Source organism: Hippoglossus stenolepis, chromosome 3, assembly GCF_022539355.2.
Source record: "Hippoglossus stenolepis isolate QCI-W04-F060 chromosome 3, HSTE1.2, whole genome shotgun sequence".
NCBI classification, from domain to species: Eukaryota; Metazoa; Chordata; class Actinopteri; order Pleuronectiformes; family Pleuronectidae; genus Hippoglossus; species Hippoglossus stenolepis.
In genome coordinates, this window is record NC_061485.1 from 13,409,954 (window position 1) to 13,426,808 (window position 16,855).

General features: G+C 40.4%; 3 protein-coding genes across 3 annotated transcripts; 1 reads left to right on the forward strand and 2 right to left on the reverse strand.

Annotated features, from left to right (window-relative positions):
• Nucleotides 1–32: 32 nt before the first annotated feature.
• slc26a6l (solute carrier family 26 member 6, like) lies at nt 33–7,228 on the reverse strand. The gene is made up of 19 exons (XM_035152278.1): nt 7,034–7,228; nt 6,786–6,925; nt 6,449–6,559; nt 6,199–6,374; nt 5,946–6,110; nt 5,291–5,443; nt 4,945–5,027; nt 4,362–4,509; nt 4,128–4,241; nt 3,692–3,769; nt 3,483–3,578; nt 3,221–3,327; nt 3,027–3,096; nt 2,846–2,938; nt 2,256–2,366; nt 1,609–2,007; nt 675–729; nt 436–581; nt 33–190 (listed from the first exon to the last, which is right to left on the reverse strand). Exons 1-19 carry the CDS (start codon nt 7,171–7,173, stop codon nt 164–166), a joined length of 2,412 nt encoding a protein of 803 aa, XP_035008169.1. The 5' UTR covers nt 7,174–7,228; the 3' UTR covers nt 33–163.
• Nucleotides 7,229–9,398: 2,170 nt separating this feature from the next.
• kbtbd12 (kelch repeat and BTB (POZ) domain containing 12) lies at nt 9,399–13,265 on the forward strand. The gene is made up of 6 exons (XM_035152392.2): nt 9,399–9,549; nt 10,110–11,269; nt 11,356–11,626; nt 11,790–11,940; nt 12,120–12,317; nt 12,413–13,265. Exons 2-6 carry the CDS (start codon nt 10,197–10,199, stop codon nt 12,580–12,582), a joined length of 1,863 nt encoding a protein of 620 aa, XP_035008283.1. The 5' UTR covers nt 9,399–9,549; nt 10,110–10,196; the 3' UTR covers nt 12,583–13,265.
• A 15-nt stretch (nt 13,266–13,280) lies between these two features.
• LOC118105025 (interactor of HORMAD1 protein 1) lies at nt 13,281–16,521 on the reverse strand. The gene is made up of 6 exons (XM_035152394.2): nt 16,052–16,521; nt 15,385–15,521; nt 15,089–15,137; nt 14,922–15,006; nt 14,583–14,698; nt 13,281–14,474 (listed from the first exon to the last, which is right to left on the reverse strand). The coding sequence occupies exons 1-6, from the start codon at nt 16,181–16,183 to the stop codon at nt 13,758–13,760; spliced, it is 1,236 nt and encodes a 411-aa protein (XP_035008285.1). The 5' UTR covers nt 16,184–16,521; the 3' UTR covers nt 13,281–13,757.
• Nucleotides 16,522–16,855: the final 334 nt, after the last annotated feature.

The window sequence follows — 16,855 nt, forward strand, 5'->3', positions numbered from 1 at the left end:
ACTCTGTGTACTCTTTTATGTACCTTAAAAACAAAATACATAAATATCAATATGATTGGCTAATTTAATTTAATTTAATTTAATTTAAAAGTACAGCTTTTGATATTTCCTCTTGTAGATGTTTTCCATCCTCCTTGCTGGATATCCATTTGAAATTGAGTCCTTAGAGTTTTGTGCTGCTGTGCATGTCCTGAAATCAGAAATCAAGTAATTTAGTTAAAATGAACATAATCACATTTTATCAGGTTCTTCAATATGGGCGTAAGTGACATTTTGTTTGGATTGGTCGATGCTGATAAGCAGCTGTTAACTAACTAATATGTTACAAAGTGTACTAACAGGGCAATTTACACCTTTATCTGCCTTCAGTTAGTATTTTACAGTTTAATATCAACACTAAACTGTCCAAATACAGTGTGACCTGATCGTACTCACCACTGACGGCTCGTGTTTGGGAAACGACGATGTTCCACTGTGCTCCAGACAGAAGAGCACAGCATCATGAACAGAGGTGAAAAGATGTCTCTTTGTTATCGTATCGGAGAAGAAGTCACCGAGCTCTAACTGCTCCACCACACAGGCTGAGGAAAAAAGGTTTTACACTTTGCAACATTACAAAGATTATAAATCCTCATAGAGTACAGCCTGAAAGAAGTGAGAAAGTGTTCAGTTACCTTGACAACCAGCCACATAGATATCCACATCAATCTCACTGAAGTCCTGGAAAATCTGTTAATATAATATAATTAGTAGTTATAGTTTTATATTTTCAATAATTGAATTGTATTTCAAAAGCTGGTGCCAGCAGGCCTTGTCCATCCCTCAAACCTGCCAATCAATAACAAGGTGGGGGGCTGCGGCCAATACTAGCTGACACTGGGTGAGAGGGGGGGTCCACCCTGGACAGGTCACCAGCGTAATGCAGGGCCAAGATACAGACACAACTAACCATTCACTCTCACATTCACACCTACAGTCAATTTAGAGTCTCCAGTTACCCTGACCCCAATCTGCATGTCTTTGGACTGTGGGAGGAAGTCAGAGTAACTGGAGAAAACCCACACAGACACAGGGAGAACATGCAAAGTCCAAACTGAAAGACCCCAGCCTGTAGTTAAAGGTTCAGTGTGTAGAATTTAGTGATATCTAGTGGTGAAGTTGCATGTTGCAGCTGAATACCCCTCACCTCACCCTCCCCTTCCAAACATGAAAGAGAACCTGTGGTAGTCTTCAGTTGTCATAAAAACTGAAAAGGTGTTTAGTTTGTCCAGTTTAGGCTACTGTAAAAAACATGGTGGCCTCCGTAGAGAGGACCCGCTCCAGATGTAAAGTATTTAATTATAAAGGGCCCATTCCAGGGTAAAGAAAACAACCATTCATACAATTTAGATGAAACACACTAATGAAAACATCACTTCCTGAGGCCTCTCCCCTTAAAACTCCCAAGACAACCTGTGTCCATGTGTCTCAAATCAAACTCACATTATTTATTAATGGGGTTTGACACCTAGAATCAACTGAAAGTACGAGGGCTCTTATCTAATCTTTCAAACGGGTTGTAATGTAGGGACATTTTGTTTAAAGGATATTTGTCATTTTCGCACTCACATTTGTGATAGCCTTGATAGCCACTGTGTCAATGAAGTTGGCTGTGGAGAGGTCGAGAATGATGGAGTGAATGTCCCAGGTCCACTTGCCCAGAGAACCGAGAGAGACCCGCTCCAGGTCCCGACTCAGTGTGTCCTCGCTGCTGGAGCCCAGAGTGGTGGTGTCGCCGTCCTGCAGATCAGACATCCAACTTAAACTTGTGCCGTCTGGATCTCCCCCCTTCAGGTACTCCCATCTATTTGGGCTGTCTGGCAATCGGGGAGAGGCTGGGACGACAAACACTGTCCCGTTCTCTTTCTTCGTCCAGTTATCGTCTTTGTCGCCTGTTTCCAACCACTCGGCCTCCACAGAGAACACCTCAATAGCAGGCACCTGTTTATCTTCCTTCTGTGCTCGTCTCTGAGGAGTAAATAGCAAAAGAAGTGATCTTCAAAGGACGGAAACACTTTGTAGACTTTTTGTGATTTTGGCCATTGATTACCAATATTTTGTAATTCTGTATATAACAAGATTTCTGAAGTAATCTCTCATAACATCTGGGTTAAGTGACCCATGGGCCCAAAAAAGTTATAAAAGGCCTTTAAATGTGTCAGTAATTCCAATAATCCATGTTCCTGTAGTGACGTTATACATTTCCTGTACATTACCTCTCTCTCGGCCTGCCTCTTGGCCCGTCTCTCAGCTCTTCTTTCTCTGCGTCTCTGTTTGGCCTCCTGCCTCCTCTTATAGATAATCATGTCACTGATGTCGAGCCCACTCTGAATACATATAAGAAAGAAAAGCAAAACATCACCATCGTATAAATATATAGCAAAAAAAAGAAGAACTTGTCTAAAGAAGAATTTTTAGGATTTAAAATGAGAAGAGATAAATTCAATTAATTAATTTTAACACAAAATTTATGAAAATAAACCAAGGCACTCTTACTGTGGGAAAATTAAAAAGCCGTTATTAGCTAAAACATAGTAAAGATTTAAAAGAAACTAAAACAAAAATGTAATAATTCAAAAATACAATACATTTATTTTGGTTTCAACCTCTAATAATAATTCACTGAAAATCTTTGGGGTTTGGATTGTCGGACGGATAAAACAAGAAATTCAAAGTCACCACTTCTTAATATTTCGTTTTATGATAGATAATGAAAGATAATTCTCTGATTACTCAACAAAGAAAATAATGAAGTCCCGCCCATTGTTCCAGATTTTAGCATTTAAGAGAAGTCAATAGAACAAACCTTTTCTTTCAGAGCCTCGAGGTAGAGCGCAGCATTCGCAAAATATACTGTAGCAGAGGAGCGGAATATAGTGACGCCTGGAATCTCTCTCGCCTGTCAAATAGACAAACATCCTTAGCCTGTGATGCAGTCAGTGTGTAAAAAAAGTTTAATTTGTGACTTTTCCATCTTTGTGTTTTACCTCTCCGTGCGTCTCTATATCCAAGTACAGTTCTGTGCCCAGAACATTTCCCAGAACAGAGTATGTTGGCCTGAGAATTGAATAAAAAAAAAAAAATAGTCATAATCTCTGGATTTCTGTAAAGTATTTTGTTTAATCTGGTTATCACAGTATGACCCAGACACTGCAGAGAGGTGTATACTGATGAGTCTTACAACTGCGTCCTGAAGATGACCGTCAGCATAGTAAAGATGAGGGACACGGCCAGACCCACGTCCATGTTGAGGAGCAGTGTTGACACCCAAGTGACCAACCACACCATCTGAGTGATGCAGCAACACGACACGTCTCATTTAGTACAACAATGAAAAGAACACAAGAGTAGTGACACTTCTCCGGACACAAGAGCAGAGTCTGTCACAGTTTTTACTTTTAAGGGTATTTTTAAACTACGTAACATATAATTTATCCTCTCACCAGATCAATCTTGCTGCGCCTCCACAGTGTGACAATGTCAGAGTGCTGCTTGAACATGCCCTTCAGATTTACAAAGACAATCACGGCGAGGACAGCCTGAAACAAGCACACCCACATTTTGATGATGACTCAAAAGAGAAAAACACAAAGAGTCAATCAAAAATATGTTCAAAGTTGTACAGTAATGACATGCAGCCCTGCAGCCGAACCTTTGGCAGCTCCTGGAACAGTGGTCCAAGTTTCAGTATGGTCACCAACACAATCAGAGATGAGGCCATACCAGCCATCTGCAAGAACAACACAGGGTCGTTTGTGACTGACTGAAATTGATTTGGTGTATTGTTTAGATAATAAATAGATTTGGTGAATTGCTGCATAATTGATAATTGAAGCTAAACATTTTAGTATATGTTCTCTCTATATAATGACAATTATAATATATAGAAGAAGAATCCATATTATTTATAGAGCATTTTAAACAATGCTAAAATAAACTGTACATAGGTTAAAAAAATTAAATAAAAGCAATTATTAATATTATAAAATTATAAAATCACACATTCAAAACACGCTTGTTATATTATTTCATACGTAATAATTTCCTTTTTACGCCACCTCAGTTGTCCTTTACTGATGCTCATTCACCTGTGTTTTTCCTCCTGTGGTCTCTTGGATGAGACTCCGAGACATAGATGCGCAGACTGAGTAGCACTGAAAGAAGCCTCCCACTGTGTTACTGAGGCCCAGCGCCACCAGCTCCTGAGGCAGAGTGGGGGACACAGTCACAAGTATTAACAGGGAAATACAAAATATTAAAATGATAGCATGCTAATGGTATTAGTATAATTCCTGAGATAATAGGTGGGAATTCTGACTCACCTGGTTACTATCCACCTTGTATCCGTGTTTCAGTGCAAATGTTTTTCCAAGTGAAATAGATATGGCGTACCCAACAATGGCCAGTGCTAAAGCATCACCCATAACTTCACTGAAGATGCTGAAATCTGGAACACTGGGGGGACTTAAACTGCCAAACAAGTAGAGGACAAGAAGGTCAGATCAGGTAGTACTAACCAAGATGAGAATATGAGCACAAATATGATCATAATTAATGAACAGTATAAAAAATATAAAAAATAGATACATTTATATTTATCTATTTTTTATATTTTTTATACTATAGCTATAACAAGCCAAATGCTTACTCTGGTGAACCAGGGAGAGTTGATTGGCACAGTTGAAGTGAGTTGGCCAATTAGCTCTCCCTGGACTGAAAAGGCAGCAGGAGAGCCGCCACAAAGAGACACATGAGGAAGAAGAAACAAGGAGAGACACATGGACAGAACAGAGTTGAGCTGCTGGCCAATTTATCTTTAGTTTAATTTATGTTTGCTCATTTGTTAAAGAATAAAAGCATGGTAAAAAGTGAGACCCTGGTGGCATCGTCCTTTGCTACACTTACCCACTAGGAATTTCTCCAACAACTGAAACTGTGTAGTTCATGCTCAAGTGGGAATAGTGTGATATCAGTGTTGCTGCTGCAATCTAAAGCAAACACAGAAAACACAGAGAACACAAACATACATAAAAAAGCCATATGCTCCATTTCAAACCTGCAATCATTAAAAATCTGGTCAATCATACTCGAGATCTGGACCTAATAATTAGCCATAAGAATCTAATTTTTGCTGTGAAGTGCACAAATGCAGAGGCCCCGGTGCTGTCGCTGATTCAGCTGCTTTTCAGCGCTGCAGCATCAGCATCGGCACAGAGGTGAAGCCAGAGAGTGTGTCCGCGTGTCGACTCACTGTTATGAGCTCCATCGGGACAGGCACTGGCAGTTTAGTGCTGAGGAAGGAGTTGAGTTCCTTGGCAGCGATTAGACACACCATGGACACGACACTGACCACCAGAGTGGGAAGATGAGTCTTTGGCAGCAAGCTGCAAACATCTTTCAGAGTCTGAAAATAAAGAAAGATGAAGGAGCAGGCGAGTTAAGACTTGCTGCTGCACTCATAAAAACACACAGGCTAAGCTCCTCACAGCTTTGTAATCGTTTGTCCACTATAACTATACTTTACCCATTGTTCCTCACCTTGTTCAATGCTGGTTAGTATTGCATATGTGGATCTTATTTTGCACTACCACAATAAAAGGCTACTGTGCCAGATAACATCGGAGCTCTTACTCCTGGATGGATACTGGGTTGAACCATAACATTATTTAGGTAGAGGCTTTAAAATAGGATGAGGTTTTCTGCCTCATCCTGCACTGTATATTATTTGTCTGGTCATTTTCTGTGTATTTTTTGTATCTGTGCAAATAAATAAATTACCAAAATTACATACAGTATGTGAATGGTTTTTCACACAAGAAATAGTTCTCCACAAGATCCCTGATTTCTTTTAATCACAATCAGCCAAACTGTTGGAACAGACAATGCAATGGGATCAGTATACTCACATACACCAGTGACAGCGGACCATGAAACCGTGTCGGTGAAACGCCAAAGACGTACTTCAGTTGCGCCACCACGGCATGGCCTGCAGCTGCTGTTGTGTACGCTCGCACCAGAGGCTCCGACAAGTATGTCGCCACAAATCCAAACTTTACCAAACCCAGTAACACCTACACAAACAGCCATTAATGCACATGTGAGTTTGGATGTACCAACAAAGCAGGACATTATTACTTCTGTAGGATGCTGTGTTAATACCTGAATCAGTCCTGCTATGACAGTGGTGGCAGCCGCCACCTGCACCCTGTATGAGTCCCGGGCAGTGATGTCCACATCTGCAGTGAAGTTTGTCCCATTCATAATGAGGAAATTCTCATCTGGAGCGAGTCTTTCTGTCACGCTACCCACCATAATGCTGATCATGGTGAATGTACCTTATCACAAGAGCAACACATGTTATTACAGATGTTGTAATGGCCATTGTATATTAGTCTCCTTCTCAACTTACCGATGGAGATATGACGTGATGTTCCAAAGAAGAAGTAGATTAATGTCGGATAGAGGGACGAGTAGAGGCCAAACACAGGAGGTAAGGAAGCCAACAACGAATATGCCATACCTGTGGAAAACATGAGTCTTTCTCAGTTTACAGTTATTTTCAAGATATCCTAGTTTTACTGTAAAATTCCGACTCTGACTCTCTCCAGACTGATAGTGAATATTTGTACAAAGAGGCAATGGAATAAAGTCAAAATTACACATTAGGTTTATATAGGTTATATATGAGACAGAACTGAAGTTTTTCCTGTAATTTTGTTGATATCTACTAAAACGTGATGTCATACCTTGAGGCAGGTGCATTATGCCCACACTGATGCCAGAGATGAGGTCTGGCATGCCATAGTCCCAGACTGAGTATTTGGGCAGCCAGGACAATACAGGCAGGATGCTCAGCACGCTTCTTTTCAGTCTGGGCACTGAACATCTGGAAAGGATTTGAAAACACAGCCTTATGTCAAAGTATACATTTACTGAGGATAAAGGTCTCTGGTCAAGTAGCTCAGAGCAGACAAAGCCATGAAGTTTACTTTACCTTAAGGAGTCTTTAAGTCGTTCGGTTAGAGGAGGGCGCGTGTCAGAGAGAGTTTTTCTCTGCGTTATCTCCTCCAGTCTCTGCTCGTCCAACACTTCCCTCTCCACTCTGTATTTCCCATACCTACGTTCAGAATCCATTGAGCTAACTCTGTCAAACTCTGGGCAAAGTTTATTGCAAATGGCTCATCAACCTGTCCACCAAATGTATATGCTCCAGCTCAACTGAGGGCCAGCTGCAGCAGAACAATGTCAGCGGTGACTAGAGAGGCCTGAGAATCTTCTCTGGCCACAAGAAAGCTGACTCTCAGTCTGCAGGGGTCCAGAGGTGAGCAAATTACTTAAACCGTAATTTCACCTGCCCCTCCCTCCCACCCACCCTGTCTTCACCCCCTGGATACTGCCCCACCCCCTTCCTTTTAAAATTTTGGCACAGAGATATGACACACAAAAAAAAGTCAACGCTTACATTTTGTAAAATTTTACACATTATTACAATTTATAAACTGATCAAACCCTAGGGCTTGAGTCTTTTGTTTTATATCAAAATATCTTGTTTATTATTTGATTGTAGACAATGTCACTGGGGATGGTGGTTTGGTGCAGATTAACTCCAGCACATAACTTACAGACGACTTTACTGTGTCCACCGGAAAATCCTGGTATGAACTGGGCAGTTTTTCTAAATAAAGCAAGTGTCCGATTGTTTCATCCTCAGGGCAGATGGGACAGTTTTTGGTGGTGACAAAGCAGCTCCATTTGACAACTGCCCGCACTGCAAGTCCACCAACAGAAACTAGCCACATTATGTCTCTTTTATTTTCAGATATGCTTTTACTACTTATATATTTGATTCATTTGAGGGTCACTGGAGTTGGGGTGTGGTTGGGTGTTAAGCTGTGTGGCTGAGAGTTGGTGTCTTAAACCACCTCCTCTGCATTATGAGGACCTTTGTTGCCACTGCTGTTTTTTTATACTATGATTAGTTATTATTATCACTAATGTCTGCAACGATATTCGTTTACTTAATTTTGCTTTTATTAATTTGTTGTTGATTCTTTTTGGCTGTTTTGTAGGCAAGTCAGTGTCACTGATTAGCCTTGATGTTGTTGTTAAGTTGCTCCTGTTCACTGCTTTTTGTTGTTTTGTTTGGTGACCTGAACACTTTAAAACGGGGCTTGTATGTCAAGAAGGAAACTATGGTTACTGTTCCTAAATCATAAAGAATTATTTTTATTTTTATTTATTTTGAGTTCTTCCCTTACAGCTTTTATTCAGTGCAAGTAATTGATCTTTTCAACTATCTTTAAACTGGAAACTCACTTCTGTTTCCCTTCTTTGTGAAAGAACTTATTAGGTAGTTATTCTCTGGGTGAAATTCCCTGAAGTCGAGGTCTTTCTGCCCTGTCACATGGGCAATATTCATTTCTGCCTGTGTAATTCATGGCTAATGTGCAATCCATTTCACTGTACATATTCTCACACTGTTTGTTATTTCTATGCAATTTGTATTTTTATATATTTTTATATTTCCTTTATAAGTATTGCAACTTTAATTACTATTATTCTACTGACGCCTATTTTTTGGACTCTGCTCTTTGCTGCTGTAACATTGCAAATTTCCTCATGGTGAGATTAACAGAGAATTATATTTTCTTATCTACTGTAACAAGAACAACTGTAAATCATGTTGCCTAATGGTTAACTATGCAGTCAGGATGTCATGGACGGTGGCATGACAACGACCGGAGGAAGCACAGGAGGCAATTATCATCTTAAAGAGGAGAAAGATTAACTGTGCTGAATGTCAGTTGTATGTTTGACATCTAAGTTTCCATCCTCTCTGCTTTTTCCATTTACTGGCAGAACTAAACTTAACGAACCATGAAATTTCACCTGAAGATCAAATTACACCGGTCAACTGAGTCAGAAGGTTATTTTTTTCTTAAGGATTTGCCGCATACAAGAGGTCAGAAAGTTGGATACATACATTTGCCAACTTTATTGTGGTGGATGCAACAGTCTCGGGAACAGGTATGTTAAAGATTAAACATTAGAAAAGTTATGTCCTTTAGACCATGTGCGTTTGCAGTGTACACTGGGCCTTTAACGGGGTGAAATATGAATCCCAGCTGGTTGCTTCATTCCAGGGCTGCAAACACGTGAGTGACGCAAACAAACTATAGTGGAAAATTATCCAAAACAAAGTACAATATAACGCAGAGGACTGAAATTATGAAAAGTCATAATAATTCACAGTATTACAATATCACATCTGAAAAACCTCCTCAATCCAGATCCCTCAAACCCTTCTGACCCACTTGCTGTTCTGCCACGACACTGTCTATTTTGGGGTTAGCGGCTCAGAGGGCCGCAGTGGTGGAGGGGCTACATATCTTTGTCTCAGCCACTCAACCAACAAACAACATCGACACATGTTGCACGATGAAAAACATGGATCTCTACTGGTGTTTTTAGACTACAGATAACAGCAGATAAGAGACGCTGACAACTTTGGTAAGAGGAGTTACAAGGAGCCGCTGTACTGCATGATCACTAACTTGTTCATAGACGATTGTGGCATTTTGCTTTATATAGTACTAACCAGGAACGTTCATCAGAATGCCGGCTGTCACATGTGTTCATGAAAATGTCCATGTTTGTTGTTGCTGCATGCATCAACAAGATGGATGAACTGCTAATAGATCACAAATAATTATTGCTTATCTTCTACAAATGTTTGTATGTCAATAATCATAAGATTAGGAGGCTAATTGAAAGCCAACAGTTGATGTTTCATTTTGGTTTGGTTTTATTTTGGTATTGCAAACAAATTTCGCATTGCTGAACAATTATTAACATGTTTTGATATAAGAGCCTGAACAATATGTATTTTTTTAGGGGCCGATGCTGATAATATGGAAAGAAAAAATTCAGATAGTGATATATCTACAGATAAATATATAAATATATTTAAACAAAATTGTAAACTCATATCGGATTGGGCGATATATCAGTCGGGTTCTACTTGATATGGTACTGATTTTGTTTCTGATTTTGTTTTCTTTGTCTTTCAGACACAACCTCTTCACTACTTGTCCATGAGTGCATAAAATCTCTTGCGTAACTAAATATTATTATTATTACAAGAAAGTTGAAGCAAAATGGATCTTACAACCAAACATGGACTGGTCCTGCTGGAGCAGTTGAGGAGGATGAAGGAGTCCGAGCATCTGACGGATGTGGTGCTGGTCGCTGAGGGCATCAGCTTCCCCTGTCACAGAGTTGTGCTTTCCGCCTTCAGCCCTTACTTCCGTGTTATGTTCACGTGTGGCCTTCGTGAGTGCAACAACAGAGAAATATTCCTACGTGACACCCCCGCAGACAGCCTGGCTCTTCTCTTGAACTACATGTACTGCTCCGATCTTCCTCTTACTAACGCCAATGTGCAAGGCATCTCCATTGCTGCTTTTCTCCTGCAGATGGACGACGTCTTCACACGCTGCCAGCAGCACATGACCGAGAACATGGATGCCTCCAACTGCCTTGGTGTCTTTTATTTTGCCCGGGACCTCGGTGCAGAGGAACTGGCCGACCAGGCTCAGCGCTTCCTGAGGCAGAACTTTGTCCAAGTCTGCCAGAATGAGGAGGTCCTGGAGCTGGAGGCTCATCAGCTGGGGAACCTCCTGAGTTCTGATGACCTTAACGTTTCTAGAGAAGAGAAAATCCTGGACGTGGTCCTTCTCTGGGTCAAACACGGCACACTGACAGATGGAGAGGTTCGTATTTGGCACCTTCCAGAGCTTCTGAGGAAGGTTCGCTTACCCCTGATAAGCCCTGACTATCTAAGGGAGGCGTTGAAGAGAAACACAGCCCTGGTGGCTGATGCTGAATGTCTACAGATTGTGAACGAAGCCTTAGAGGCCACAGCGATGCATCCCTCAGCTGCACCGCGTAAACTGAAGCTGCGGTACGGCATGGAGACTACAGACCTGCTGCTCTGTGTCGGTAATGACGGTGGTGGGATTCGGTCAAGATATGGCAACTATGCTGAGCGCAGCTTTTGCTATGCTCCATCCACGGGCCGAACGTACTACATCACTTCCCCTCGCTATGGAGAGGCTCTGGGGTATGTGTGCGCTGGGGTTGTAACTAAAGGAAATGACATAATCGTGGCGGGGGAGGTAGGTGTTCGCAGGATGGCCCGGCAGAAGGTCATGAATGTTGAAATCTACAGGTAAGATGAATATGAAACAATAAATCGGACATTTCTGCATTTGCTGGCCTCACACAGACGTTACTGTTTGTTGTGTTGGGTTGAAGGTACAATGTCAAAGCCCAAGGAAGCTGGGAGCGCCTGACATCTGCAGAGTACCGTGATTCTTATGCCCTGGGGTCACTGGATGACACGCTGTACCTGGTGGGTGGGCAGATGCGGCTGAAGAACCAGTTTCTCATCACCAACTGTGTGGAGCGATGGTCTCTGCAGGGCGGACCCTGGCGGAGCGCAGCACCACTGCCTTTGCCTCTGGCCTTTCACAGCGTGGTCACAATGAAAGATCGCCTTTATGTGATAGGTGGTCGGAGCCCACAGGTGACGTGATGTAAAAACACCTTTACATATGTGTTAATTATTCAAAAACCTGCATTCAGCTGTGTGTGACAATATAAAGAGTTTGTACACTGTTAGTAAGTGACTCTTCTCTGACTGCAGCTGCTCTGCTTTGTCATCCCCTCCCTCCCCTTCAACCATCCAGTCATACCGGATGGATGATGAGCCGGACCGTCTTAGTAACCGCCTTCTGGAGTATGACCCAAACACAAACAAGTGGACAGAACTGGGTCCCATGAGATACTCTAAGTACCGCTGCAGTGCTGTGGAACTCAATGGGGAAATTTTTGTGATGGGTAAGATTCTTCTTTGTTTTAGAATCACATTTCAATGCATATTAGTTCAGCTATATTCCATTTTTTTCATTTAATCATGTTGTAGTATATGCACAAACATGGTATGACCATGATTCTGCTAAATGATTCGAGCTACACTTTATACCATTTGACAATGACCTGATTTTGCACCTGTATAGGAGGCATTGGCTGCGAAGGTGTGGACTGTGGCCAATCACGCCACTGCCTTGATGCTGTGGAGATCTACAACGCAGATGGAAATTATTGGAGAGATGGACCTCCTCTCCCATGTGCACAACTCTCCCTGCGCACCAATGCCTGTAATGCAGGAGTGGTGGGAGGCAAGATTTATGTGTGTGGATATTACAGAGGAGCAGGTGAATGAAATTAAACTAAATCCATATCTATTGAAATGTTTGAATTGTTTTTTGAAGTCAGTGTAATTCTCCAACTGTGTCTTCACCACCCTCAGATCGTCATGATGATATAACAAAGGAAATTTTGGAGCTGGACCCAAGGGAAAAACGGTGGAGTGTGGTGGCTCGGCAAGTGCTGATGCACGACAACTATGACGTCTGCCTGGTGGCAAATCTCAACCCAAGGGGACTCATGTCCCCTTCTGCAGACTTAGTGAAAGTGTGACATCCCTGTCACATCAGATCAAAGTCTGTTTGTTAGAATTAGTGAAGGATATTAATTATTAATCATTAATGCACTTATCGCTGGGCCAAAGGCAGAGAAGTAGAAGTAGTCTGCATGAAAGAGGAAGTTAATGATTTGCACGTTGCTGAATGAGAATAGAAAGATAATTATGTAAATACTGTTTCCATTGTTTTTTATATTGAGGCCCTTTTCCCAGCAGACATTTTGACACAGGTGTAAAATAATAAAAGTGTCCTGGTATCCTACATGAGGACACGTCTGTTGTGAAAAAGGCCTGTTGTGTTGTGTCTGCAGAGAAGATTGATCAACTGAAACCTGCAGTCGTGTATTTCATAGCTGAAACATTATTAGCAACACCAGTAGGTGGTTTCCTTCACTATTAAACAGGTTCGAATTATGATTAGACTTATGAACTTGTTTCCACACAAATTAAACCAAAATACTGTCAACAGTTTTAAAGAGTGAATAGCAGAGCTTTAATGACTTAATTGATATTGACAGACCAATTACGTGTATCCAAATATATTTTATATAGTTTTCCCCGATATATATACTGTTAATCAATGTGTTCTGTTTTTTGTGTTTTAGGTAAGCTTGCCAAAGCAAAAAAACTGTTAAAAACTGCGAATAAACGAAGCATTGTTGTTGAGGTATGAACCGACTATTCTGTACACTTTTTATTTGTTATAAAAGTTTTGAACAAATGCAGTCTTACACAACAAAATGAAAAACTAGATGTTAGAAGAACAGCCGAACATGAAGCAGGTTATTGGTGGTAAGTAATTACACTTCTACAACACAACATATCTTTACCAGAGCCAAGTTCAAACATCAGTTACATTGTAGATGAAATTCCAAAAGAATAAGTATTTATTTGCCAAACTTTTCAGTTCATTTATATTTTAAAGTCAACAGTATGAGTAATGAATAAGTTATTATTTTTTTTAAGTAGGCAAAGAAACTTAATTGTTACCTGCAACATTTGTTTTTGTAAGTAGACAAACACATTTATCACATTCTTCAAACTCAGAATCCATAAATAACTGAACACAGCCACAATAATAATAAATATAATAGTATAAAAATAAATCACTTTTTTGTCTTCAGAAATGGGAACACAAACGCTACACTGCCATGAATCTTTTACTCATCCTCTAAAAGCCAAAATCAGAATCACAGTCTATGCCAAACAACTGCCAGAAGCCATTCACTGGGGTCGCTGTCTTGGTCTCTAAGATGGGTTCGATTCCCACCAGGCACGCAGGGCTGTTGCTGTCCTGAGACCAGCAGCTGAGGGGGGTGAGGAGACACCCTGCAGCTTTACTGGTCCTCTTCTCCCTGCAGAGCACTGACAGACAGTCTGTGTTGTCCCGGCTGGTTCTCCTCTTCAGATCACAGCGCTTACTGCGGGGTGATAAAAGTTTCTGCACTTTCTTACAGTTTATCAGAGATGAACTGTTTTCATCAGAGACTTTGCGTTTACTCCTCTGTGAGAGCGTCGGCGCTTTCTTTGTGCGCTTCCTTTGGCTTCTGGATTTCCTCTTTCCAATGCTGCAGCTGTGATCCTGAGGTGGAACTTCAACCTGTTTGTGTTCAAGGTTGTGCGGTGTGCACGTGAGTGCTGTGCCTTTGAGCTCTTTGTTCTGAAGGATGCTGGAGGCCGACTGTTCCAGTTCCGGTAAAGTCTGGATGCTCCTGTCCATCACTCTCTGAGGGCCGGGTTTGGCTGAATGCTCCGAGACAAGGGTGCTGAGCAGCTTCAGGGCCTCTGCAAGCAAGTTCCGTTCTCTCTCCTGCTCCTCTCTCAAACTCTCAAGACTACTCTTCAAGATTTGCAGATTTGAACCAAGTTCTGCTGTGGTGTCTGCACTCTAAAGGAAAAAATAAACAAGTGTCATGATCACTGATCAGAAACATTGATCAACAACCACATTTTATTTGAAATTGTAAGTGTCCTTACACAATAACATGCTATTCACCTTTTTCACACTATCCTCCAACTTCGTCATCACCTCGTTGTGGGAGTTCAATTTAGTTACCAGAATCTCAGAATACTGGGAAATGTCGTTCTGAAGACCAATCATATTATTGTGCACTGGGATGAAACGATAAAAACAAGATAAAATAAGACAATAAATTAAAACATTTATGGAACTAGATAGTATAAAAATATATATTTTAATCGTTGGGCAAAGTGCACCATCTACTGGTGGAAAGCTTATTGCCTTGCTTACAGACTTTTTCCTAAATTACTTAGAGATGCACTAATGCAGAGTGTAACTTTAAATGAATACATATCAGTTCTCTGAGAAACTTACAAATTGATGCAAAGTTGTCAAAATTTTCAAGGACTGTTTGGACCACAGCCATATTTCTCTCTGTGCCAGCGACTAGTTGTTGGATCTGAAAAATATTGCAGCGTTATTTGAAAATATTACATCACAGAGGAGACGAGCTGGAAAATTGAATGACTATCATCACTTACATTGTTGAGAGTTTCTCTTGTATGTTGACTTTCTTTGGCTAAAAGTTCGCTGTTAAAAAGATTCACAGGTGATTAGGGCCATTATACTGTATCTGTCAACTCTTACTTGCTTTTATATAATTTCACCCAAATTAACTGAAATTTAACACTGATTTCAAATGTCAGATTTAAAAAAATGGGTTCTATATTCTACCCTATTCTACAAATATAGTATATACTTACAATTATTATTATTTATGAAGGCATAGAAAGGTAAAATAATTTTTGTATTACAACTTAATGAATCCCAAACGTACCTGACATTGTTTTCTTTGGTCTTTTTTCTTTCTTCTTCAAATTTATCCAGTATTCCTAAAGCTCTGGTTTTACCCTTCGCGTCTCCAAACAGGAGAGGTTTGGTGTGATAAGTGCTTGCAAACTTTGGGTCACTCGCCTATACAGAGAAAAGACACAGACATTACGAGGCATTAAACAGACAGAACAATTTTTCATGTAATCTGAGACATTACTAACAAAACTGTAACACTAGCGGTCTCATAATTAGATGACATTTTCATAACAAAAGCCTTATTAGATTCACACTGACATACAAGAAGGAATTGTATCGTGGAATTATCAATACTACATGGCAACAATAATCAAGTTCTGCCATCACGCAGCTCATTGATCTGCAAAATTATGCACAAAGGCCCGATACAACCAGAGATAATGACAGTGACAGATACCTCAGTATAATATACAGTAAAATCTCTCATTAGATACACTGTTGTTGCCTAGCTAACAGCATGTTATGTGTTGCTGTTGACATGGTGCTCGCAGTTTTTACTCTTTAGGGATATATCGATTTACAAAAGGAACAAAAGCTCAAATATGGTCTTTTAACAAGTATATGAGTGATTACAGTATTTCACCAGTGGGGCTGTGTTCCTCATGCTTCACTTTGAAAAATCCGATAAATCTCACCTCTTGTGAACTGGACGACAAATTTATTTCCTGAGACATGCTCTGAGAATTGTCGGGCCAAAGTTGAGACCCGAAGAATAGCTGCGAGTCTGTAAAGCTGGAGTAGCCACTGGTCGACACGTTCCTGTTCATTGTTTTCTCCCCACAAGGTTTGACACGTGAAGAAAACACAAAGCCATCATTTGTTTGTGCAGCAAAACAAAATCACATGTAGAAATATGGTCAATAAGGAAAACATTGTTGTTTTATTCTTATCATCTATTAATGTGCCAGTTATTTTCTTGGTCAATCAGTTCACTATTTTGCCTGTTAATAGTTTTTTTAACGTGAAAAAGGCCTGGTTTAATGTATGGCAGCTATATAAATGTAATGAAACGGCATGTTTCATTTTGATTTTGTCCAAAACTCAAATATAACTCAAATATAACCCCAATATTGTCACATCTGAGAAAACAAAGATTTAAATTACATTTGAGAAGCCAGAACCAGCTTATATTTGCATGGACAAATTACTGAAACAATTAATCAATCATCAAAATAGCTGCTGATTAATTAACTTTTTTTCAGCTAATCTACTTAATGATTCTTTATGTAAAACATGACACTGATCAGATTTAAGTCCAGTGACAAAATCCTCATCCAGTATTTATCCTCAGGTAGATGATGGGTAACAGGTTAAAGTTGTTAAGTGAGCTAACCACCTGGTTCCAGCCGGAATACTCAGCATTTCTTTTATGTTCATGATATGATTCATAAGTGTTGGTCACCTGTTTGTAAAGAGAACATGTTAACACAGCAGCTGTC

Bases quoted from the DNA above. Each gene is read 5' to 3' on its own strand.
- slc26a6l (XM_035152278.1), bottom strand. From the start codon at position 7,173: ATGGATTCTGAACGTAGGTATGGGAAATACAGAGTGGAGAGGGAAGTG. The intron at 4,510-4,944 runs GTAAGTGTAGCA...CTTGTTTGGCAG, and splicing joins GTTGGAGAAATTCCTAGTGG to TTTAAGTCCCCCCAGTGTTC. The intron at 2,367-2,845 runs GTTTGTTCTATT...ATATGTATTCAG, and splicing joins TCGAGGCTCTGAAAGAAAAG to AGTGGGCTCGACATCAGTGA.
- kbtbd12 (XM_035152392.2), top strand. From the start codon at position 10,197: ATGGATCTTACAACCAAACATGGACTGGTCCTGCTGGAGCAGTTGAGG. The intron at 11,270-11,355 runs GTAAGATGAATA...GTTGGGTTGAAG, and splicing joins ATGAATGTTGAAATCTACAG to GTACAATGTCAAAGCCCAAG. The intron at 12,318-12,412 runs GTGAATGAAATT...CACCACCCTCAG, and splicing joins TGGATATTACAGAGGAGCAG to ATCGTCATGATGATATAACA.
- LOC118105025 (XM_035152394.2), bottom strand. From the start codon at position 16,183: ATGAACAGGAACGTGTCGACCAGTGGCTACTCCAGCTTTACAGACTCG. The intron at 15,522-16,051 runs GTGAGATTTATC...TTCTCTGTATAG, and splicing joins TGTCGTCCAGTTCACAAGAG to GCGAGTGACCCAAAGTTTGC. The intron at 14,475-14,582 runs GTGAATAGCATG...TTTTTCCTTTAG, and splicing joins TGGAGGATAGTGTGAAAAAG to AGTGCAGACACCACAGCAGA.